This window comes from Anomaloglossus baeobatrachus, chromosome 7 (assembly GCF_048569485.1).
Source record: "Anomaloglossus baeobatrachus isolate aAnoBae1 chromosome 7, aAnoBae1.hap1, whole genome shotgun sequence".
Lineage (NCBI taxonomy): Eukaryota > Metazoa > Chordata > Amphibia > Anura > Aromobatidae > Anomaloglossus > Anomaloglossus baeobatrachus.
The window spans coordinates 171,292,328-171,316,651 of NC_134359.1; the positions used below are offsets into that span (position 1 = coordinate 171,292,328).

The 24,324-nt window shown below is 52.6% G+C and overlaps 1 protein-coding gene across 1 annotated transcript in view; it reads right to left on the bottom strand.

Annotated features, from left to right (window-relative positions):
* Nucleotides 1-24,324, bottom strand: part of SF3B1 (splicing factor 3b subunit 1) — a 446,304-nt gene that overhangs the window by 210,017 nt on the left and 211,963 nt on the right. The window contains exon 11 of the mRNA XM_075319718.1: nt 20,602-20,703. Coding sequence (XP_075175833.1) covers nt 20,602-20,703 — 102 coding nt within the window. The remainder of the gene's footprint in view (nt 1-20,601; nt 20,704-24,324) is intronic.

The window sequence follows — 24,324 nt, forward strand, 5'->3', positions numbered from 1 at the left end:
GGTTGAGGTCTGTTTGGTTTGGACTGGGGTAAGGATGAGTCCTTTCCCTTGGATTGTTTAATGATTTCATCCAATCGCTCCCCAAACAGGCGGTCGCCAGAAAATGGCAAACCGGTTAAGAACTTTTTGGAAGCAGAGTCTGCCTTCCATTCACGTAGCCACATGGCCCTGCGGACTGCCACCGAATTGGCGGATGCTACCGCCGTACGGCTCGCAGAGTCCAGGACAGCATTAATGGCGTAGGACGCAAACGCCGACGCCTGAGAGGTTAAGGACACCACTTGCGGAGCAGACGTACGCGTGACTGCATTAATCTGCGCCTGACCAGCTGAGATAGCTTGGAGTGCCCATACGGCTGCGACTGCTGGAGCAAAAGACGCGCCGATAGCTTCATAGATGGATTTCAACCAGAGCTCCATCTGTCTGTCAGTGGCATCTTTGAGTGAAGCCCCATCTTCCACTGCAACTATGGATCTAGCCGCCAGTCTAGAGACTGGAGGATCCACCTTGGGACACTGAGCCCAGCCCTTGACAACGTCAGGGGGGAAGGGATAACGTGTATCCTTAAGGCGCTTGGAAAAACGCTTATCTGGACAAGCTCGGTGTTTCTGGACTGCCTCTCTGAAGTCAGAGTGATCCAGAAACGTACTCAATGTACGCTTGGGAAACCTGAAACGGAATTTCTCCTGCTGAGAAGCTGACTCCTCAATTGGAGGAGCTGGGGGAGAAAGATCCAACACCTGATTGATGGTCGCTATAAGGTCATTCACTATGGCGTCACCTTCAGGTGTATCTAGGTTGAGAGCGGCCTCAGGATCAGAATCCTGATCTGCTACCTCCGCTTCATCATCCAGAGAGTCCTCTTGCTGAGACCCTGAACAGTGTGATGAAGTCGAGGGAAGCTCCCAGCGAGCCCGCTTAGGCGGCCTGGGACTGCGGTCCGTGTCAGAGACCTCACCCTGGAACCTATGGGTCACCCCAGGAGCACTTTGCTGTTCCAACCTAGGGGGGCCTGGGGTCAATGATTCAGCAGTGCCCGGGGCCTGTGTTACCGGCCTGGACTGCAAGGCTTCTAGTATCTTAGCAGACCATTTATCCATACTCTCAGACAGTTTGTCAGCAAATACTGCAAACTCCGTCCCTGTCACCTGGACAGTGGTAGCAGGTGGTTCCACCTGGGCCACCAGTAGCAGAGGCTCCGGCTGAGTAAGTGCCACGGGGGCAGAGCATTGCACACAATGAGGATCGGTGGAACCTGCCGGTAGTATAGCCGCACATGAGGTACAGGTTGCAAAGTAAGCCTGTGCTGTGGCACCCTTGCTTTTTGCGGACGACATGCTGTTGTCTCGTCTGAGTACAATGCAGGAGGGTATATAGCCAAAAATCAACAGTGCGACCGTACAGTGTAAATGTATAGCATATAAGCATATATATATATGTACACTTCGGCACTCAGTGGGGCCAGCACCACAGGTGCTGCTTACCGACCGCTCAAAACGGTTGTCTGATCATCAGATTCCCTGCCTGGGCCTCCCAGAGCCGTGTTGTCTCTCCTCTCCAGCGTCAGAAGTGCTGACAGGAATGGCTGCCGGCGTTCTGTGTGGAGGAGGGGGCCGTGGGCGTGCCCTAGAAAGTGCGGGAATCTGATGCCCCACTGTGCTGAGTGAGAGGGGAGGAGGATACAAAGTATGCTCCAGCCCTCAGCGCTGACGTCCAGTGCAGCGTCCCGCCCTTCCCCTGACTGGCAGGCCTGGGGGCGGGAATATGCGATACTAGGCCGCAAAAGCCGGGGACTAAAGTTATAAGCGCGGCCGGCAAATAAGCGCGGTCGGCGCGGTAGTCCCCGGCGCACTAACACACCCAGCAGTGCTGCAGTGTGTATGGCACAAGCACTCCATGCGCGGTCCCCCAAGGGGACACAGAGTACCTCACAGTAGCAGGGCCTTGTCCCTGACGATACCCGGCTCCTGTCCAGCAGATTCCCCAAGGGCTGCGGAGGGAGCACGGTCCCAGTGCCTGGAGACCGATTAGGATCCCACTTCACCCAGAGCCCATTAAGGGATGGGGAAGGAAAACAGCATGTGGCTCCTGCCTATGTACCCGCAATGAGTACCTCAACCTTAACAGCACCGCCGACCAGAGTGGGGTGAGATGGGAGCATGCTGGGGGCCCTGTTATGGGCCCTCTTTTCTTCCATCCGACATAGTCAGCAGCTGCTGCTGACTAAGATGTGGAGCTATGCGTGGATGTCAGCCTCCTTCGCACAAAGCATGAAAACTGAGGAGCCCGTGAGGCACGGGGGGTGTATAGGCAGAAGGGGAGGGGCTTTACACTTTTAAGTGTAATACTTTGTGTGGCCTCCGGAGGCAGAAGCTATACACCCAATTGTCTGGGTCTCCCAATGGAGCGACAAAGAAAAGAGAATTTTGTTAATTACCGTAAATTCTTTTTCTTATAGTTCCGACATGGGAGACCCAGCACCCTCCCTGTTGCCTGTTGGCAGGTTTCTTGTTCTGCGTGTTTTCACCGGCTGTTGTTGTAGACAGAGGTTCCGGTTGTTCCGGGTTTTGCTCTGTCTCTACTTGTGGGTGGATGTCCTCCTTCAGCTTTTGCACTAAACTGGCTAGGACTGGCTACCAGGGGGTGTATATGCTAGGAGGGAGGAGCTACACGTTTGAGTGTAGTACTTTGTGTGTCCTCCGGAGGCAGAAGCTATACACCCATGGTCTGGGTCTCCCATGTCGGAACTATAAGAAAAAGAATTTACGGTAAGTAACAAAATTCTCTTTTTTATAGGCCATCAGTTGAACCAGCTGAAATTTTTCCCCAAGTGACAGGATTGCATTCTAATTACTAATTTCAGCTGCGGTCATGACTTTCCTTGACTTCTTGCACCTCTCCATGTGTTCAATACTTTTTCCAGGTGTCATCTGTCATTAGCTTAAGAAATACATTTACTTAGCAAATTGGTGACACTTAATACTTCACCAACTGTGTTTTTGTCTATAAGGTCTAAGCAACACGGCATGAAAATCGGTGCGAGTGGAGTGCGAAAAAAAAAAAATTGCATTCCACTCGGACTAATATTAGCCTGTGTGTCAGCACATATGAGCGCTCATTTTCTCAGCCCTAATCGTACCGAGAAAACAATGTCAGCATGCTGCTATTGTAATGCCAGACTCTCTGGGTGCCATTCAAGTGTATGGGGCGAGAGAAAGATCGCACTGCACTCGTGGTACACTGGTATACCACGAGTGCACTGCGAGAATGGCAATAGCCGGCAACCGAGGAGAGAGGGAGATAATCTTAATTACTTACCGGTAATGGGGTTTTCAATAGCCCATGACAGCACCACCTGAGAGATAGGTTCCGCCCACATCAGGACAGGAAACCCACTGATAAAAAGGCGGCACCTCTCCTCCACATCAGTAGGTTTTCAGAGCCAGAGAGGACCAACAAAACACAAACAACAGGTTAATCATACCACCACCCAAGGAAAACATTAACTTTAACACTCCCCGAAGGGTGCCCACAACCAGTGATAAAAGGGGGGGGAACTAAGGGTGCTGTCATGGGCTATTGAAAATCCCATTACCGGTAAGTAATTAAGATTTTTCCCTGCCGCCCATGACAGCACCACCTGAGAGATTCATATCGACTACCACCTTAGGGAGAGACCACCGCCTGCAAGACCCGTCTCCCAAAGGAAAGGTCAGTTGTGGAGGATAAGTCCAGCCTATATTGTCAAAAGAAAGTACCAGGAGACGACCAAGTAGCCGCCCGACAGATCTGGTCAATAGAGGAATCAGCCCGCTCTGCCCAAGACGTAGACACAGCTCTAGTGTAGTGCGCCCTTATGCCCTGAGGAGGAGTGGTGTCTTTAGCTGAGTACGCCAAGGCGATGGCATCCCTGACCCATCTGGCCAAGGTAGCCTTAGAAGCCCCATTTCCCCTGGATTGCCCCTGAAATGTGATAAACAGGACCCGAGTTCTTCTCCATTCCTTAGTCACATCTAGGTACGTGAGTAAGGCCCTCCGGACATCCAATGTGTGCAACCTAGCCCCTTTCTCGTTATGAGGGGAGGTCACAGAGGGAAGGGAGCACGATTTCTTGGGACCGATGAAAGGTTTTAGAAACCTTGGGAAGGTAGAAGGGATCAGTCCGTAACACCACCCTATCATCCAGAATTTGGGTATAAGGTTGAACTATAGACCAGGCTTGGAGATCCCCCCCCCCGCCTGGCCGAGGTGAGTGGAACAAGGAGAAAAACCTTAAGTGACAGTAGTTTGAGAGAGACCTCCCCTAAGGGTTCAAACGGTGGCCCTGTAAGGGCATCCAACACTAAATTGAGGTCTCATGGGGGAACCCTGGGAGCCTGAACTGGTATAGACCTGGACTTAGATTTAATAAACCTGCAAATCCACTCATTCTGTGCCAGACCACAATTAAACAGTGCCCCTAAGGCCGACACCTGCACCTTTAGTGTACTGGTGGAGAGTCCCAATTCCAACCTTCTCTGGAGGAATTCTAGTATAGCCGAGATAGAAGGGGGGTCCTCCGCCCAAGCCCCTGACTGAAGGAGAAAGCTCTTCCAGACCCTCCCGTAAATGGCCGTGGTGACAGCCTTTCTACTTTGCAGAAGAGTGTCTATTAAGCCAGAAGAAAAACCCCGTCTAGCTAGCAGCCGCCGCTCAAACGCCAGGCCGTCAAATGGAGAGCCGGGTCGGGGGTGGTGACGAACTGGGCGCTAGGAAAGGAGATGAGGGTCGTCCGGGAGAACCCAAGGATCCACCAGAGACAGTTTCCGCAGCCAGTAAAACCATGCTCGCTTCGGCCAGAAGGGGGCGATGAGAACAACCTCCGCTTTCTCGTCCCGTATTTTCCGGAGAACCGAAGGCAATAGGATCAGAGGAGGTAACGCGTATAGGAGGCCGTGAGACAAAGACATCTGGAACGCATCGCGGGCAACAGGATTGTCTCGGGGGTTGAGAGCAGAACTTGTCCACTTTCCGCTTCGCCTTAGTAGCGAACAGGTCTAGAACAGGGACACCCCACAGAAGCGTGATCTTGCGAAAGATCTCCGGGTTTAAGGACCACTCCCCCCCCTGACTGAGACAGTGGCGGCTGAGGAAGTCTGCTTCCTCGTTGTCCGTCCCCTTGATACGAAGAGCTGTTAAGGAGGAGAGATGTTGTTCGGCCAGCTGGAAGATGCGTAGAGACAGAGTCAGAAGAAAAGGGGATCTGGTGCCTCCCTGGTGGTTGACGTACGCCACCGTCACCCTGTTGTCTGAAAGGATCCGAACATGGCGACCTCTCAAGAAGGGGAGGAACCCCTCTAGCCTTGAGAACTGCCATGAGCTCCCTGTAGTTGGAGGACTGTGTCACCAACTGAGCGTCCCAGGGACCCTGAAGCACCTGTTGGCGCAGATGGGCATCCCACCCCCAACGGCTGGCATCCATGACTATTGTGTCCGTGACTTGGGAAAGCCAAGGAACCTCCGTCCGGAGGTGAGAGGGGTCCTGCCACCAACCCAGGGAGTGCAAGGTGTCTGCTGACCGGGTCAATTTTCGCTCCAAACAGTCTCTGAAACCGAAGGACTTCCATCTGGAGGACTCTGGAACGCAGTTGGGCCCACCATACTCCTGGGATGCAAGAGGTAAGAGTCCCAACCAGCGACATAGCCTGCCGTAAGGACATGCATGGGCAACTCCTTACAGAAGAGAGCAAGGACAAGATCCTGGTGACCTTGTCCTCTGGCAGGTGGCACAACTGGCTTGTGGAGTCCAAGACGAGACCCAGGAAGACTTGACACTGAAGAGGCTGGAGTCTGGACTTCTGCTGATTCACCACCCAACCCAGGTCTTCCAGGATGGTGACGACCCTGGACACGTGATCCGCACATAGAGACTCCGACTGACCCACTATCAGGAGGTCGTCCAGATACGGAATGATCAAAATGTCCTGTTCCCTGACATGTGCCATGACCTCCGCGATGACTTTGGTGAAGATTCGTGGGGCCATGGAAAGCCAAAATGGTAGCGCTACGAATTGGAAGTGTCTCAGCCTCCCGGAGATGTGTAGCGCAAACCTGAGAAACTGCCGGTGAAACGGGAAAATAGGGATGTGATAATAGGCGTCCTTTAAGTCGAGGACCACCATAAAACACTCTGGATACAACAGCCTGATAGTTGACTTCATGGTCTCCATTTTGAAGGCTCGCTGTACCAGATGCAAATTCAAGTTCCTCAGGTTGAAGATGGTACGGAAAGTGGAGTCTGGCTTCTGAACTAGAAACAGAGTGGAGTAAAAGCAGTCCCCTTCTTGTTCCATGGGGACCTCCTGAATGACCTTCCTCGAGAGGAGAGTCAGCACTTCTACTTACAAGGCCTGCTGCCTCACTGGGGACCGCAAGGATGTTATTATTAGAGACCCCCGAGGGGTTGAACTGAATTCCAATTTCAACCCTTCCGCCACAATCTGAAGGAGCCATTTGTTGGAGGAGATAGTCTTCCAGGCATGGAGGAAGAGGGACAGCAAGCCCCCTAACCTGATGACTGACGTCATTGGGAGGGTTTGTTCTTATTATCAGAGTGTTTGTCAAAGAGAAAGCCTGAGGTATTCTTTCTACGGTCCTTCCACTGATCTTGTGGTTTTTGGGACTTCTTTGTGAAAAACTGACGTCTCCGAAAGGGCCGGCTGTGAGAGGATATCACCGGGAAAAATGGAAACCCCTGTTTATCGGATGCCTTAGTGAGGAGGTCATCCAGGCCTGAGCCAAAAAGATATGTACCTTCACAAGGCATGCCACACAGCCGCCCCTTGGATTGGACATCACCCTTCCAATTTTTCAGCCAGAGGGCCCGTCTTGCGGAGTTGGAAAGCGCTACTGATCTGGCGAAAAGTCTTAAGGAATCAACCGAGGCATCTGCCATAAAGGCTGCAGCACCCTGTATTAAGGGCAAGGACGAGATAATATCCTTCCTTGGAGTGTCATTTCTCAACTGGTCTTCCAATTGCTGAAGCCACACCATCAATGACCGGTCAACGCAGGCACTGGTCCCCGCAGGGCGTAAGCCACCTGCTGTGGATTCACAAGTTCCTCTCAGAAACCCATCAGCCTTCCTATCCAGCTGATCTTTAAGGGACCCCAAGTCCTCAAACGGTAAGGTAGTGGAGCGGGAAGCCTTGGCAATAGCGACATCAATCTTCGGGGTTCTATCCCAGGAGGTAGACGCCTCCCCATACACTGGGTACTTCCTTTTAAGGGAAGAGTTAAGATTCAACCTTCTGTCCACTTTTCTCCACTGATCAGCTGAGACCCTGAACCTTCTGGGGAATAGGAAAACCCTTACGTTTTTTGGAATCTAATCCCCCAAACATTACATCCTGGGTTGATTCGGGTCCCCTGGGGTCCACTATTCCCATGGTCGATCGCACCGCCTTCACCAAGGGTCCCACGTCCACAGTAGGGAAACAAGGTCTACCACCTTCATCGGAAGAGGAGGCGGAGTCAGAATCGGAGGGGGAGGATCCCGATGAGCCTGACAACCGAGAGTCATGAGCCGAACCTGTCGAAGTATCAGGAGTAGACAGCTTAGTATGACGAGATTTCTTGCGTCTCTTGCTCTCCTTAAGGGATTTAAGGGACTCCGGTACTTCTATCCTGATAATGGATCGTAATTCAGATGAGAACCCTGGCCCTTCTTTGATGAGGGTCTTTTGGATATAGCCCTGCACAGAGGGCCTTGTTGTAATCAGATGGCAGGGAGGATTGGCATATTGCACATTCCTTGTGACGCTGTTTAGAGGTACACTTTTTCTGTCCCTAACAAGAGAGGGGACATGGAAACGGGGTCTTAGTAACACGGCTGACCACGAAGTTCACTCACCCCCACGACTCCTGGCAATACCGGATCTGGAGGCGGATTCTTTTCTCCCTTGGTCCTCTTGGGACCCAGCGACCGAACGCTGCCCGGACTGGAAACAGAATTCCTGGAACGATCAGCTGAGCCGCGTTCTGAGCCATGCTGCGGTGACTCCTTGCGCAGCTCCTTGCTACGGGGTGAATCTCCTGCCATAATGCAAAAAATGGAGGAGAAAATACTCACGAGTCCCAGACGCCGGCCACATTTTAAAAAGGAGATCCCCGTTACATGGGCGCCGCCATCTTGGATCCCAGTGCGCATGCGCATACCCGTCACTTCCAGGTCACACCGCGCACGTCACCAGGGTCCACACGTCACTTCCGGCTGGAGCTTCCTGCTTCACTTCAGCGTGCTGCACAGCAGGAACAAGCCTTCCAGCGGCCGCCGTGAGTGGTGCGCACATCCCTGGAGAGACGCCGGGCCGAGCTCCCGCTACAGGCCTGCGCCTCACCGCCGCAGAGGTCTGAGACCGAGGGGGGGGGGGGGGTGCATCCAGGCCTGAGCACCGGCTTCTGGTAAGTACCAGGCTTCCACATCGGGTTGGACCTGGGACAGCAATGGGTTGTCCATACCAGGACAGGAAACCAAACTGATGTGGAGGAGAGGTGCCGCCTTTTTATCAGTGGGTTTCCAGTCCTGATGTGGGTGGAACCTCTCAGGTGGTGCTGTCATGGGCGGCAGGGAAAAAAAAAAAAATCAATCCCTCACTCCCCTCCGCAGCTGAGGTCTGCTCGCACGATCGGACCTCAGTTGCAGGGACACTTGCATGACACTTGGCTCTGCTGTACTGCCAGCGTGAGCAGTGTCATGCGAGGGGATCGCAATAATCCCCGTGTGGCCCCAGCCTTACGGGCATTATTTGGCATCATCCCTGAGGAAGCCATATGTGTGGCAATAAGCATGGGGTTCTCTTGCCTGATTTTATTCTTTGCCTCCAGTTTCCATCATAACCAAGTAGATTACAACATACTGAGACTACTGTTCTCAGGGATCCGGCTATTTGAAATTTCATTTCAGTACAGCTTAGTCACAGAATAGTCATTATCAGCTGGTAGCAGCTTTACAGAACAAGCCCCCCCCCATAAAATATACAATGAGAAAAGTAAAAAAAAAATAAAGTGCAACTGCACATTCAGGTGACTTTTCATACTCAGTGTCTGAGTATATGAGGGACACTGCTTTTGGCCATTAAACACGTTTACCTCTGCTTTAGCATCCCACCAGCTTACCCTTCTCACCTCTATAGTTTTAGTGGCGGTAAGTATAACTTTATGCTAACTGCAAACAGATTTGAACAGTTTTTGAGCGTGAATCATTGCAGGAGGAAAATAAATGAGAAGAGAGACATTGGTCTCTAATAAGTTCTACAGCTAAGTTTTTCACTTGAATAGTCGACGCCTGGAAAATAGATTTGATTTAAGTTAATATTTAAAGGGAACCAATCATCAGGATTTTCGTATACAAGCTAAAGCGAGTGCAGTACTGGCACTATCAGGCAGATTATCTACATACCATTAGTGGTCAGCTCGGATGTTTTGCCTTTCAAATCCAAGAGAGTGAAGTTTAAAAATTCATCAGTTTTTTTGACAGTTGCACCACAGCAGATAATAACCGGGCAGGTATTCATCTGGATTCCCCCCCCCCCTTGTTCCTCCCTCTCTTTGGCTCTATGCTAATTTTTCGATTCGGTAAGCTGGCGTCGGAGTTGGCGCCTGCACATAGCACTTATCTTCAGCGCCATCTATCTGAAGCTCGCATTACCCCCCCTGCTGTTCTTTTCTTCCGACTGAGAGGGCGGAGCATGCACCCTCACACCACCTGCTCTCTTGTGACCGCGGGAGTGCGCACGGTCACAACAGCAGAGGAGAACAGCTGAACGGACGACACCGTGCCGCCTCAAGACATCGTGCCAGTGCCAGGTTATTATTATTATTATTATTATTTATTATTATAGCGCCATTTATTCCATGGCGCTTTACAAGTGAAAGAGGGTATACGTACAACAATCATTAACAGTACAAGACAGACTGGTATAGGAGGAGAGAGGACCCTGCCCGCGAGGGCTCACAGTCTACAGGGAATGGGTGATGGTACAATAGGTGAGGACAGAGCTGGTTGCGCAGTGGTTGCGCAGGTTGAAGACAGAAGACAGAAGACCAGGATCGTGGAGGAATGAGAGGGAGTAATAAACATGGAGTCTCTAAGTGTGTCTGTGTATTTATTTCTAATAAAGCATTTTTTCGCTGTGTGCGTGTGTGGGTCTTTTTAACCCTTTATTGGAGATTCTTAATTGCCGGGTCAAACTTGGCCTGACATTAAGAATCTTGGGCTTTTTATCAGCTGGTAAAACAAAGCTGGTATTTACCCCTTATTACCCAGCGTGGCACCTGGGCCACTGAAGGATTTAGTTACAGCGCCAGAAGATGGCGCTTCTATTAACCCCTTCACCCCCGGCCACTAAAACACACTAATGACCGGGCCATTTTTTGCAATTCTGACCAGTGTCATTTTGACAGGTTATAACTCTGGAACGCTTCAATGGATCCTGGCGATTCTGACATTGTTTTTTTGTGACATATTGTACTTCATGTCAGTTGTAAATTTAGGCCGATACTTTTTGCGTTTATTTGTGAAAATTTTGGAAATTGTGCGAAAATTTCGCAATTTTCAAACTTTGAAAATTTATGCCCATAAATCTGAGATATGTCACACAAAATAGTTACGAAATAACATTTCCCACTTGTCTACTTTACATCAGCGCAATTTTCGAAAGAAATTTTTTTTTCGTTAGGAAGTTAGAAGGGGTCAAAGTTCATCAGCAATTTCTAATTTTTCCAACAAAATTTACAAAATAATTTTTTTAGGGACCACATCACATTTGAAGTGACTGAGAGGCCGAGGTGACAGAAAATACCCAAAAGTGACCCCATTCTAAAAACTGCACCCCTCACACTGCTCAAAACCACATCCAAGAAGTTTATTAACCCGTTAGGTGCTTCACAGGAACCAAAGCAATGTGGAAGGAAAAAATGAAAATTTTACTTTTTAAACACAAAAATGTTACTTTAGCCATAAAATTTTCATTTTTACAAGGGAGAAAAGAGAAAGTGCACCCTACAATTTATTGTGCATTTTCTCCTGAGTACGCTGATACCCCACATATGGGGTAAAAATCAATTGTTTGGGTGCACGGCAGAGGTCGAAAGGCAAGGAGCGCCATTTGAATTTTTGAACGCAAAATTAGCAGCACTCATTAGCGCACGCCATGTCGGGTTTGAAGACCCCCTGAGGTGCCTAAACAATGGAGCTCCCCCACAAGTGACCCGATTTTGGAAACTAGAGCCCTCAAATAATTTTTCTAGATGTTTGATGAGCACTTTGAACACCTGGGGGCTTCACAGAAGTTTATAACGTTGAGCCGTGAAAAGAAAAAAAAATTTTTTTTACCACAAAACTGTTGCTTTACCTAGGTAGCTTTTTTTCACAAGGGTATCGGGAAAAAATGCAACATAAAATGTATTGTCCATTTTCTCCTGAGTACGCAGATATCTCATATGTGGTGGAAATCAAATGTTTGGGCACATGGCAGATCTCGAAAGGGAAGGAGCGCCATTTGAATTTTTGAACGCAAAATTAGCTGCACTCATTAGCGGACGCCATGTCAGGTTTGAAGACCCCCTGAGGTGCCTAAACAATGGAGCTCCCCCACAAGTGACCCCATTTTGGAAACTAGAGCCCTCGAGTAATTTTTCTAGATGTTTGGTAAGCACTTTGAACACCTGGGGGCTTCACAAAAGTTTATAAAGTTGAGCTGTGAAAAGAATTTATTTTTTTTTACCACAAAACTGTTGCTTCAACTAAGTAGCTTTTTTTTCCTCAAGGGTATCAGGAAAAAAATACACCATGAAATTTATAGTGCATTTTTTCCTGAGTACGACAATACCTCATATGTGGTGGAAAGTAATTGTTTGGGCGCATGGCGGGGCTCAGAAGAGAAGGAGCACCATTTGACAGCAAAATTTGTATGAATCATTAGCGGATACCATGTCACGTTTTTAGACCCCCCCCCTATGGTGCCTAAACAGTGGAGCTCCCCCACAAATTACCCCATTTTGGAACTAGACCCCTCAAGGAATTTATCTAGATGTTTAGTGAGCCCCTTGTACCCCCAGGGGCTCCACTGAAAGTTGATAACGTTGAACCGTGAAAATTATTTTTTTTTTTTTAAATTTTTGCAGCAACAAGGTAGCTTTTTTTTTATCTTTTCACAAGGGTATCAAGAAAAGATGCACCATAAAACGTATTGTGAAATTTTTCCCGAGTACGCAGATACCTCATATGTGGTGGAAATAAATTGTTTGGGCGCATGGCGGGGAACGCCATTTGACTTTTCAAACGCACAGACGCAGTGCACTGATCGGCTGCTGCAGGAGGCACGGTCGGATGAGATACAAAAAGCGCTGGGGATACGTAAAAAAAAAAAAAAAAAAAAAAAAGTCATGCCAAAAATTGAGCAGGGATGCTAATCCGCGCTCAGCTTTTTGTATCGCATCAGTCTGTGTGTCCCGCCGAGCGCTGATCAGGGATGCACATAACGGATCGGCATCCCTGATCAATTTTTGGCGTGACAAAAAGCATCGGGGATTCGGAAAAAAAAGTCACGCCAAAAATTGAGCAGGGATGCTGATCCGTTATGTGCATCCCTGATCAGCGCTCGGCGGGACGCACGGACTAATGCAATACAAAAAGCGTTGGGGATACGGAAAAAAAAAAAGTATCGTATCAGTCCGTGCGTCCCGCCGAGCGCTGATCAGGGATGCACATAACGGATCGGCATCCCTGCTTAATTTTTGGCGTGACTTTTTTTTCCGTATCCCCGATGCTTTTTGTCATGCCAAAAATTGAGCAGGGATGCCGATCCGTTATGTGCATCCCTGATCAGCGCTCGGCGGGACGCACGGACTGATGCGATACAAAAAGCATTGGGGATACGGGGAAAAAAAAAGTCCCGCCGAAAACTGACCACGGATGCAGATACGTTATCTGCATCCCTGATCAGCGCTCGGCGAGAAGCACGGACGCATGAGGTGTAAAAATTGACAGGGGATAGAGGAAAAAAAAGAAAAAAAAAAAAGTTATACTCCCAGTACCCAGAGGATTAGCAGGAGGAACAGCTTTACAGGAGCAGCAGGCAGGAAGTTGGACAGCTCAGCAGAAGACACAGGAAGAAGGACCCAAAAGATGGAGGCAGATGTGATCGGCCGGTGAAGACAGGTAAGAGGACGTCGGGGGGACAGCAGAGGGGGACAGGGGGAGAGCAGAGGGGGACAGGGGGAGAGCAGAGGGGGACAGGGGGAGAGCAGAGGGGGACAGGGGGAGAGCAGAGGGGGACAGGGGGAGAGCAGAGGGGGACAGGGGGAGAGCAGAGGGGGACAGGGGGAGAGCAGAGGGGACAGGGGGAGAGCAGAGGGGGACAGGGGAGGAGGAGAGCAGAGGGGGAGGGGGAGGAGGAGAGCAGAGGGGGAGGGGGAGGAGGAGAGCAGAGGGGGAGGGGGAGGAGGAGAGCAGAGGGGGAGGGGGAGAGCAGAGGGGGAGGGGGAGAGCAGAGGGGGAGGGGGAGAGCAGAGGGGGAGAGGGGAGAGCAGAGGGGGAGGGGGAGAGCAGAGGGGGAGGGGGAGAGCAGAGGGGGAGGGGGAGAGCAGAGGGGGAGGGGGAGGAGGAGAGCAGAGGGGGAGGGGGAGGAGGAGAGCAGAGGGGGAGGGGGAGGAGGAGAGCAGAGGGGGAGGAGGGGAGGAGGGGAGCAGAGGGGGAGGGGGAGGAGGAGAGCAGAGGGGGAGGGGGAGGAGGAGAGCAGAGGGGAGGAGGAGAGCAGAGGGGAGGGGGAGAGCAGAGGGGGAGGGGGAGAGCAGAGGGGGAGGGGGAGAGCAGAGGGGGAGGGGGAGAGCAGAGGGGGAGGGGGAGAGCAGAGGGGGAGGGGGAGAGCAGAGGGGGAGGGGGAGAGCAGAGGGGGAGGGGGAGAGCAGAGGGGGAGGGGGAGAGCAGAGGGGGAGGGGGAGAGCAGAGGGGGAGGGGGAGAGCAGAGGGGGAGGGGGAGGAGGAGAGCAGAGGGGGAGGGGGAGGAGGAGAGCAGAGGGGGAGGGGGAGGAGGAGAGCAGAGGGGGAGGGGGAGGAGGAGAGCAGAGGGGGAGGAGGGGAGGAGGGGAGCAGAGGGGGAGGAGGGGAGCAGAGGGGGAGGGGGAGGAGGGGAGCAGAGGGGGAGGGGGAGAGCAGAGGGGGAGGGGGAGGAGGAGAGCAGAGGGGGAGGGGGAGGAGGAGAGCAGAGGGGGAGGGGGAGGAGGAGAGCAGAGGGGGAGGAGGAGAGCAGAGGGGGAGGAGGAGAGCAGAGGGGGAGGAGGAGAGCAGAGGGGGAGGAGGAGAGCAGAGGGGGAGGAGGAGAGCAGAGGGGGAGGAGGAGAGCAGAGGGGGAGGAGGAGAGCAGAGGGGGAGGAGGAGAGCAGAGGGGGAGGAGGAGAGCAGAGGGGGAGGGGGAGAGCAGAGGGGGAGGGGGAGAGCAGAGGGGGAGGGGGAGAGGAGAGGGGGAGGGGGAGAGGAGAGGGGGAGGGGGAGAGCAGAGGGGGAGGGGGAGAGCAGAGGGGGAGGGGGAGAGCAGAGGGGGAGAGCAGAGGGGGAGGGGGAGGAGGAGAGCAGAGGGGGAGGGGGAGGAGGAGAGCAGAGGGGGAGGGGGAGGAGGGGAGCAGAGGGGGAGGAGGGGAGGAGGGGAGCAGAGGGGGAGGAGGGGAGCAGAGGGGGAGGGGGAGGAGGGGAGCAGAGGGGGAGGGGGAGGAGGGGAGCAGAGGGGGAGGAGGAGAGCAGAGGGGGAGGAGGAGAGCAGAGGGGGAGGAGGAGAGCAGAGGGGGAGGAGGAGAGCAGAGGGGGAGGAGGAGAGCAGAGGGGGAGGAGGAGAGCAGAGGGGGAGGAGGAGAGCAGAGGGGGAGGAGGAGAGCAGAGGGGGAGGAGAGAGCAGAGGGGGAGGAGGAGAGCAGAGGGGGAGGAGGAGAGCAGAGGGGGAGGAGGAGAGCAGAGGGGGAGGAGGAGAGCAGAGGGGGAAGAGGAGAGCAGAGGGGGAGGAGGAGAGCAGAGGGGGAGGAGGAGAGCAGAGGGGGAGGAGGAGAGCAGAGGGGGAGGAGGAGAGCAGAGGGGGAGGAGGAGAGCAGAGGGGGAGGAGGAGAGCAGAGGGGGAGGAGGAGAGCAGAGGGGGAGGAGGAGAGCAGAGGGGGAGGAGGAGAGCAGAGGGGGAGGAGGAGAGCAGAGGGGGAGGAGGAGAGCAGAGGGGGAGGAGGAGAGCAGAGGGGGAGGAGGAGAGCAGAGGGGGAGGGGGAGAGCAGAGGGGAGGGGGAGAGCAGAGGGGGAGGGGGAGAGGAGAGGGGGAGGGGGAGAGGAGAGGGGGAGGGGGAGAGCAGAGGGGGAGGGGGAGAGCAGAGGGGGAGGGGGAGAGCAGAGGGGGAGGGGGAGAGCAGAGGGGGAGGGGGAGAGCAGAGGGGGAGGGGGAGAGCAGAGGGGGAGGGGGAGGAGGAGAGCAGAGGGGGAGGGGGAGGAGGAGAGCAGAGGGGGAGGGGGAGGAGGAGAGCAGAGGGGGGAGGGGGAGGAGGAGAGCAGAGGGGGAGGGGGAGGAGGAGAGCAGAGGGGGAGGGGGAGGAGGAGAGCAGAGGGGGAGGAGGGGAGCAGAGGGGGAGGGGGAGAGCAGAGGGGGAGGGGGAGAGCAGAGGGGGAGGGGGAGGAGGAGAGCAGAGGGGGAGGGGGAGGAGGAGAGCAGAGGGGGAGGGGGAGGAGGAGAGCAGAGGGGGAGGGGGAGGAGGAGAGCAGAGGGGGAGGGGGAGGAGGAGAGCAGAGGGGGAGGGGAGGAGGAGAGCAGAGGGGGAGGGGGAGGAGGAGAGCAGAGGGGAGGAGGGGAGCAGAGGGGGAGGAGGGGAGCAGAGGGGGAGGAGGAGAGCAGAGGGGGAGGAGGAGAGCAGAGGGGGAGGAGGAGAGCAGAGGGGGAGGAGGAGAGCAGAGGGGAGGGGGAGAGCAGAGGGGGAGGGGGAGAGCAGAGGGGGAGGGGGAGAGCAGAGGGGGAGGGGGAGGAGGAGAGCAGAGGGGGAGGGGGAGAGCAGAGGGGGAGGGGGAGGAGGAGAGCAGAGGGGGAGGGGAGGAGGAGAGCAGAGGGGAGGGGGAGGAGGAGAGCAGAGGGGAGGAGGGGAGGAGGGGAGCAGAGGGGAGGGGAGAGGGAGGAGGAGGGGAGCAGAGGGGGAGGGGGAGGAGGGGAGCAGAGGGGGAGGAGGAGAGCAGAGGGGGAGGAGGAGAGCAGAGGGGGAGGAGGAGAGCAGAGGGGGAGGAGGAGAGCAGAGGGGAGGAGGAGAGCAGAGGGGGAGGAGGAGAGCAGAGGGGTGAGGAGGAGAGCAGAGGGGGGAGGAGGAGAGCAGAGGGGGGAGGAGGAGAGCAGAGGGGGGAGGAGGAGAGCAGAGGGGGGAGGAGGAGAGCAGAGGGGGAGGAGGAGAGCAGAGGGGGAGGAGGAGAGCAGAGGGGGAGGAGGAGAGCAGAGGGGGAGGAGGAGAGCAGAGGGGGAGGAGGAGAGCAGAGGGGGAAGGAGGAGAGCAGAGGGGGAGGAGGAGAGCAGAGGGGGAGGAGGAGAGCAGAGGGGGAGGAGGAGAGCAGAGGGGGAGGAGGAGAGCAGAGGGGGAGGAGGAGAGCAGAGGGGGAGGAGGAGAGCAGAGGGGGAGGAGGAGAGCAGAGGGGGAGGAGGAGAGCAGAGGGGGAGGAGGAGAGCAAAGGGGGAGGAGGAGAGCAAAGGGGGAGGAGGAGAGCAGAGGGGGAGGAGGAGAGCAGAGGGGGAGGAGGAGAGCAGAGGGGAGGAGGAGAGCAGAGGGGGAGGAGGAGAGCAGAGGGGGAGGAGGAGAGCAGAGGGGGAGGAGGAGAGCAGAGGGGGAGGAGGAGAGCAGAGGGGGAGGAGGAGAGCAGAGGGGGAGGAGGAGAGCAGAGGGGGAGGAGGAGAGCAGAGGGGGAGGAGGAGAGCAAAGGGGGAGGAGGAGAGCAGAGGGGGAGGAGGAGAGCAGAGGGGGGAGGAGGAGAGCAGAGGGGGGAGGAGGAGAGCAGAGGGGGAGGAGGAGAGCAGAGGGGGAGGGGGAGAGCAGAGGGGGAGGGGGAGAGCAGAGGGGGAGGGGGAGAGCAGAGGAGGAGGGAGATACCGGAGCTGCAGAATAGAGATCACGGGGGAGGCCGGCAGATCGGGATGTCGGGGGGGGGGGGGCAGATCGGGATGTCGGGGGGGGGGCAGATCGGGATGTCGGGGGGGGCAGATCGGGATGTCGAGGGGGGGGGGCAGATCAGGATGTCGAGGGGGGGGGGCAGATCGGGATGTCGAGGGGGGGGCAGATCGGGATGTCGAGGGGGGGGCAGATCGGGATGTCGGGGGGGGCAGATCGGGATGTCGGGGGGGGGCAGATCGGGATGTGGGGGGGGGGGGGGGAAATCGCAGGGGGGCACGAGCAGGGGCCATTACGGAAGCGCGCAGGAGCAATCACAAGAGCGCGCAGGGGCTGCAAGGTGAGCACAATACTCACCGCTCCTGCTCCGTGACAGCAGTGGTGGCGTGGTACCACTAGTACCAGCCAGTGCTGCACGCTGCAGACATGCTGGGGGAGGGTCCCCAGACCAGCACAGGCCTGGGGAGGGCGGCCACCGGCAGATCAGACCGCCCCACTGCACATTGATTGGAGCGATTGCGCGTCATAGCACGATCGCTTCAATCAGTGCTGCAGGGGCTGGGGGCGGCATGTTTGAGATCCACCTATGATCTGCTGTACCTGCTACAGCACATCATAGCCGGATCTCACAGTATCGCACTATTTCCGGCATTATTTTTACCGAAATCAGTTCGAAAGATGTGGTTGGCGGTTCAGATTTGAACAGCCAATCACATCGATCGTCGATGGGGGGTGGAGATGCCACCCCCCCTGGGGTGAAGCAAAGGTCCCCTGCTGTAAGAAACAGCAGGGGACATAATTTGAAAGCCGTTGCTATGGCCACGGCAATCAAATGAACTTTAGGCCGTAAAATTACGTCCCTGGTCGTTAATTCACGTTAAAATAGGACGTAATTTTACTGCCCGCAGTCGTGAAGGGGTTAAAGCACCATCTTCTAGGGCGGCTGCGGACTGTAATTCGCAGTGGGGGGCCAGAAAGCTTGGGCCACCCTGCGCTGCAGATTCCAGTCCCCAGCTGACTAGTTGTACCTGGCTGGATACAAAAATTGGGCGAAGTCCACTTTGTTTTGTTTTCAGGTACTACTAGGGAAAGAAGTTCCAGGGCGGCACTCAGGGATGAACGGTGCTCAGGTCTATGGAAGGCATCCACAATCAAAATTGAAGAAAAAGACCGGCACTCTTCTTTATGAATGTAGATTCTTTTTATTGTACAATTCCATGTACAGGCGTCAAATATTATAATGCGTTTCGGCAAAAGCCTTTCTCAAGCAAAAGATGATTACTGCATCACAATTCCCACTCTAAATAATAAAGGTTCATGGATCTGGTAGGGGCAAACACCCTACTCATTTGCATAATCAAATATATCAATTAACATATTAGTTAAACTCAAATCCCAAGATCCAAATTTGGATCTTGGGATTTGAGTTTAACTAATATGTTAAGTGGGAATTGTGATGCAGTAATCATCTTTTGTTTGAGAAAGGCTTTTGCCGAAACGCGTTATAATATTTGACGCCTGTACATGGAATTGTACAATAAAAAGAATCTACATTCAGGTACTACTAGGCAGCTGGGGACTGGAATCCGCAGCGCTGGGTGGCCCAAGCTTTCTGGCCCCCCCCACTGCGAATTGCAGTTTGCAGCCAACCCAGAAAATGGCGCCTTCATAGAAGCGCCATCTTCTGGCGCTGTATCCAACTCTTCTAGCTGCCCTGGTGCCGGGTGGCACGCTGGGTAATAAGATGAATACCCGCCCGGTTATTATCTGCTCCAGTGAAACTGTCAATCAAAAAGCTGACAAATTTTTAAACTTAACTTCTTGGATTTGAAAAGGCTAAACATGCGAGCTGACCACTAATGGTATGTAGATAATCTGCCTGAAAGCCAGTGCAGTACTGGCACTACCTTATATACGAAAATCCTGATTGGTTCCCTTTAAAGTTACATCTCCAAATCTCCAACGATCCAGAGAACGCGCAGCTCACATGAGGATCCACAAAGCCAGATTCTCTGGATTTTTAGGGGTCCCATCCTTCAGTACCCTTTAAAAGCAATCTGTCCCCAGGTTTTTACAATCCCCCCTGAGAGCAGCATAATGTAGAGACAGAAATCTTGATTCAAGCAGTTTATCATTTACTAGGCAGCTTGAGGCAGTTTTGATTAAGACCTGTTGTATGTGCTTTAGATCTAGAGGCTATCTGAATGTCCACACCAATGATTTACAGATTTGTGTAGAATGTGCATAAGCAGGAAACTGCAAATTAATGGTGGGGGTCTGATAGGGCTATACTAGTCCTCTAGTGATAATCTCCTGCTGATAGAGTGTTTCTATAAAAACTACAGAAAGCAGCCCAATATACATCACTGGAATCAAGGTTTTTGCCCCTACATAATGCTGACCTCAGATTAGTTGTTAAAAACATGGTGACAGATTTCTTTAACACTTATAAATTAGTACCATGTTTCCCCGAAAGTAAGACAGTGTCTTACATTCTTTTTACACAAAAGTGCCACTATGTCTTACTTTCAGGATATGTCTTATATTGGAAAAAATCCCACAGCAATCGCAGCAAGTCTCCATGCAATGTACCGTATGGGGACTTGCCGCGATTGCGCCCTAAGTATACCGCAAGTTAAGGAAACTTAACCACCAGCGGCTGCACATGAGGGCACTGAGGCTGCGTGATTTTGTATGCTGTCCATGGTCCTGATGGACCACGGACAACATTACTGCAACATTTCAACATTTCTCGGTAGCCGAGCGTTCAGCTGAGCGCCCAACCGCCGGCATGTGTCAGCTTTCAGCTGAGCGCTCAGCCGCCGGCATGTCAGGGCGTTCAGCTGAGCGCTAGACCGCCGGCATGTGTCAGCTCTCAGCTGAGCGCTTTGCCGGCGGCATGTCAGGGCGCTCAGCTGAGCGCTCGGCCGCTGGCATGTTAGGGCACTCAGCTGAGCGCTTTGCCGGCGGCACGTCAGGGCGCTCAGCTGAGCGCTCGGCCGCCGGCATATTAGGGCGCTCAGCTGAGCGCTTTGCCAGCGTCACGTCAGGGCGCTCAGCTGAGCGCTCAGCCGCCGGCATATTAGGGCGCTCAGCTGAGCGCTTTGCCAGCGGCATGTCAGGGCGCTCAGCTGAGCGCTTTGCCGCTGTAACTGTACTGTAAAGAAGAAAAAAAATAAATAAATAAAATTTTACTACGTCTTACTTTCGGGCTACGTCGTACATTAGCCGACTCCCCAAAACCCCCACTACGTCTTACTATCACCCCCTTAGTAAGTAAGTAAGTACGTCTTACTATCGGGAAAACACGGTAATAAAAAGAAAAAAAAAAATCAATATGTTGACCATTCAACCTATGGAATATTCAATATTAAAAGCCAACCAGTTCTATTGTTACTAAATCTGGTTAAATCATTAATCTAGATTAAAAAAATAAAAATAAAACATAATACATACCTTTCTCATTGGAGGTGTCCCATTCTTTATTTTCAGGAGTAACTTCATAATTTTCCTCTCTTTTTGCTCGTCAGGACTAAGAGTTGATTCATCTACATCAACCTATAATTGAAACAAAAAAAGCACCAAAACATTAATTTTCACAACAAACCCTTTTCTCATCCAGTGTTTACAATTCGGTATTTTTCATTAAAGGGAGTCTGTCACCATGAAAAAGACAGGGAAGGAGTGATAATATTCTAATTGTGGAACTTATCTTTCCAAAATCTATTGATTAAAACTTTAAAATTAACTTTGTTGGTGGGAAAAAACCTTTAAGCATGCTTAAAAAGATGGACACCATCAAATCATAAGCCAGAAACAGTTCATTGTGTCTATATGCCGCATTATGGGGAATCTTTCTTCGGGAGTTCGGTCTGAATCACGTATGTCAGAGATTTACAAGGAAACAATGGCGCAAGTGCTCAGTGTATAGCGCAGGATAAATATGAGCGGAGCCTTACTGCGATCTTTGGGAGGCAAAATAAACAACAGCAGGTCAAAAGTGTTTTTTTTTTTACATCGTTCCTAGTGTAGTTTCAGTGATAAGACTCCTTTATTCTTCAGGTCACTGCGATTAAGGCAATACCACATTTATATCATTTTAAGTTTTGCAGCTTTTACACAAAAATAATTTAATAGAAATAAATTGTTTCTGCATCACTATATTCTGAGAGCTATAGCTTTTTATTTTTTCAGCTAAAAGTCATCTGAGAACTTCTTTTTTGAATCCGATCAGCAATTTAGGTATTTTAGGTTTATTTTTAGGCTGTTCACTGGGTGGTAAAATTGATAAGACAGCGATATTCCTTGGGCCAGTACAATTACAGTGATACCACATTTATTTAATTTTATGTTTTGCTGATTATACAAAAAAAAACAATTTTATAGAAATTGTTTTTGCATAGCTCTATTTTGAGAGCTATAGCATTATTTTTACGCTGACAGATGTGAAGCAACTTGATTGTTTGCGAGACAAGATGATGTTTTCAGCTATACAATTTTTATTTACATATGACTGATTGTGTTTTATTCAATTTTTTTCCTTCATGATGAAAAAGCATATTTTGTGCCACTTTACGGTTTTCACTTAAGGGGTGAACTAGAGTGAAAATTTTATAGATTGGGTTGTTTTGCATGCGGCGATAAACGTGTACTATTGTTGCTCCCCCCTAAAGGGGGGGGGGGGGGAAGGGTTTAAAAACATTTCTACTTATCCCTCTATGGGACTTTACCTTTTATTATGACAGAGTGCATTTAGACCATGCGTTTGGACCATATTTTACCTCTGGTTGCCATGACAATGATCGGCAGCTTGGGATTACATTGTAGGGGCGCCAATCAGATGGGAAAAAGATCCCTCTCATAGCCTCCTAAATGCTTCAATCACTATTGATTATGGCATTGGGGTGGGGGTGGGGGGGCGAAACAGCAAGGTTTATGTTCCTGCATGATAACAATGACGAGTCTGTATTTCAAAAAGTACAAAAAGGTATGTCAAAGGTCGTGAAGGGGTTGTCACTTTCCTCAACAAAATGCAATAAAAAACCCCACTGTCATATGTACTTTAAAATATGATTAAAAGCTACAGTTCATTATGCAAAAAACTAGACCTGAGATGTCCATCAATGCATAAATAAGTAGGTAAGGCTACATGCGAACGCTGCGTTTTTTGCTGCGTTTTTTGTCAGAACTTTCTGACATTTGACTTCCCAGCAAAGTCTATGAGAAGTCAGATTTGCTATGCGCACATTGCAGCTTGTCAGCGTTTTGTCAAAAGTTTGTGCCAAAAAAAAAAATGCAGCATGTTCATTCTTCCTGCGATTTTGTCAACAAAAACGCAGCAAACACGCATGTTGTGAAAAACGCCGCAAAAACGCACCGACAATTACAAGCTTTTTTGTGACATTTGCAGGCTCTCTCTGACAAGATGCAGTTTTGGCTGCATTTTGTGAACACAAAAAGATGCAGCGTGCGCATGTAGCCTAAGGCTGCAGATCATTTTACTGCACTATCTACATACATAATCTCCAGTTGCGTCTGTCCACCTATTCCAGCATGCACCGCGTCAGTTGCGCAGCCGCATTTCGAATGATGCTTAGGCTTCCAGGTCCTCACTGCACACACATACACATGTACACACCGAGCACATACACACACATAGCGCACAAGCATGTATACACTGAACACAGACACAAACGTCTTCAAACACACACACTGCTGTATACTCACCTGTCCAGGGCCGCCGCTTCTGCTGTCAGCACTTTACTGCAGTTGAATGCTTTGTGGCGCCATAAAGCATTCAACTGCAGTAAAGCCATGAAAACATCCTGCAGTGGCCGCTTTGTACACCGGATGCTATCACGGAGAGGTCTGTGTGCCTGAGGACTTCAAGAAGCAGCTGGAGGCTCTGCGGGACGGAGGAGAGGTAAGAATATTTTTTATTGTGTGTAAACAACAGCATGATAGAGGACAGAAGGGAACCAGCAGGAGCACATTGTTTAACAATGGGCTCATTACAGCAGGGGACATTACAGCAGGGGACATCAGCCCCTCCCCAGAAGTGTATGCCTCCAGCCCCTCCCCAGAAGTGTATGCCTCCAGCCCCTCCCCAGAAGTGTATGCCTCCAGCCCCTCCCCAGAAGTGTATGCCTCCAGCCCCTCCCCAGAAGTGTATGCCTCCAGCCCCTCCCCAGAAGTGTATGCCTCCAGCCCCTCCCCAGAAGTGTATGCCTCCAGCCCCTCCCCAGAAGTGTATGCTCCAGCCCCTCCCCAGAAGTGTATGCCTCCAGCCCCTCCCCAGAAGTGTATGCCTCCAGCCCCCTCCCCAGAAGTGTATGCCTCCAGCCCCTCCCCAGAAGTGTATGCCTCCAGCCCCTCCCCAGAAGTGTATGCCTCCAGCCCCTCCCCAGAAGTGTATGCCTCCAGCCACCCCCCGCCCCTCACCAGAAGTGTATGCCTCCAGCCCCCCCCTCACCAGAAGTGTATGCCTCCAGCCCCCCCCTCACCAGAAGTGTATGCCTCCAGCCCCCCCCCACCAGAAGTGTATGCCTCCAGCCCCCCCCCCACCAGAAGTGTATGCCTCCAGCCCCCCCCCCACCAGAAGTGTATGCCTCCAGTCCCCCCCTCACCAGAAGTGTATGCCTCCAGCCCCCCCCCACCAGAAGTGTATGCCTCCAGCCCCCCCCCACCAGAAGTGTATGCCTCCAGCCCCCCCCCCACCAGAAGTGTATGCCTCCAGCCCCCCCCCACCAGAAGTGTATGCCTCCAGTCCCCCCCTCACCAGAAGTGTATGCCTCCAGCCCCCCCCCACCAGAAGTGTATGCCTCCAGCCCCCCCCCACCAGAAGTGTATGCCTCCAGCCCCCCCCCACCAGAAGTGTATGCCTCCAGCCCCCCCCCCACCAGAAGTGTATGCCTCCAACCCCCCCCCACCAGAAGTGTATGCCTCCAGCCCCCCCCCCACCAGAAGTGTATGCCTCCAACCCCCCCCTCACCAGAAGTGTATGCCTCCAGCCCCCCCCCACCAGAAGTGTATGCCTCCAGCCCCCCCCCACCAGAAGTGTATGCCTCCAGCCCCCCCCCACCAGAAGTGTATGCCTCCAGCCCCCCCCCCCACCAGAAGTGTATGCCTCCAACCCCCCCCTCGTCAGAAGTGTATGCCTCCAGCCCCCCTCACCAGAAG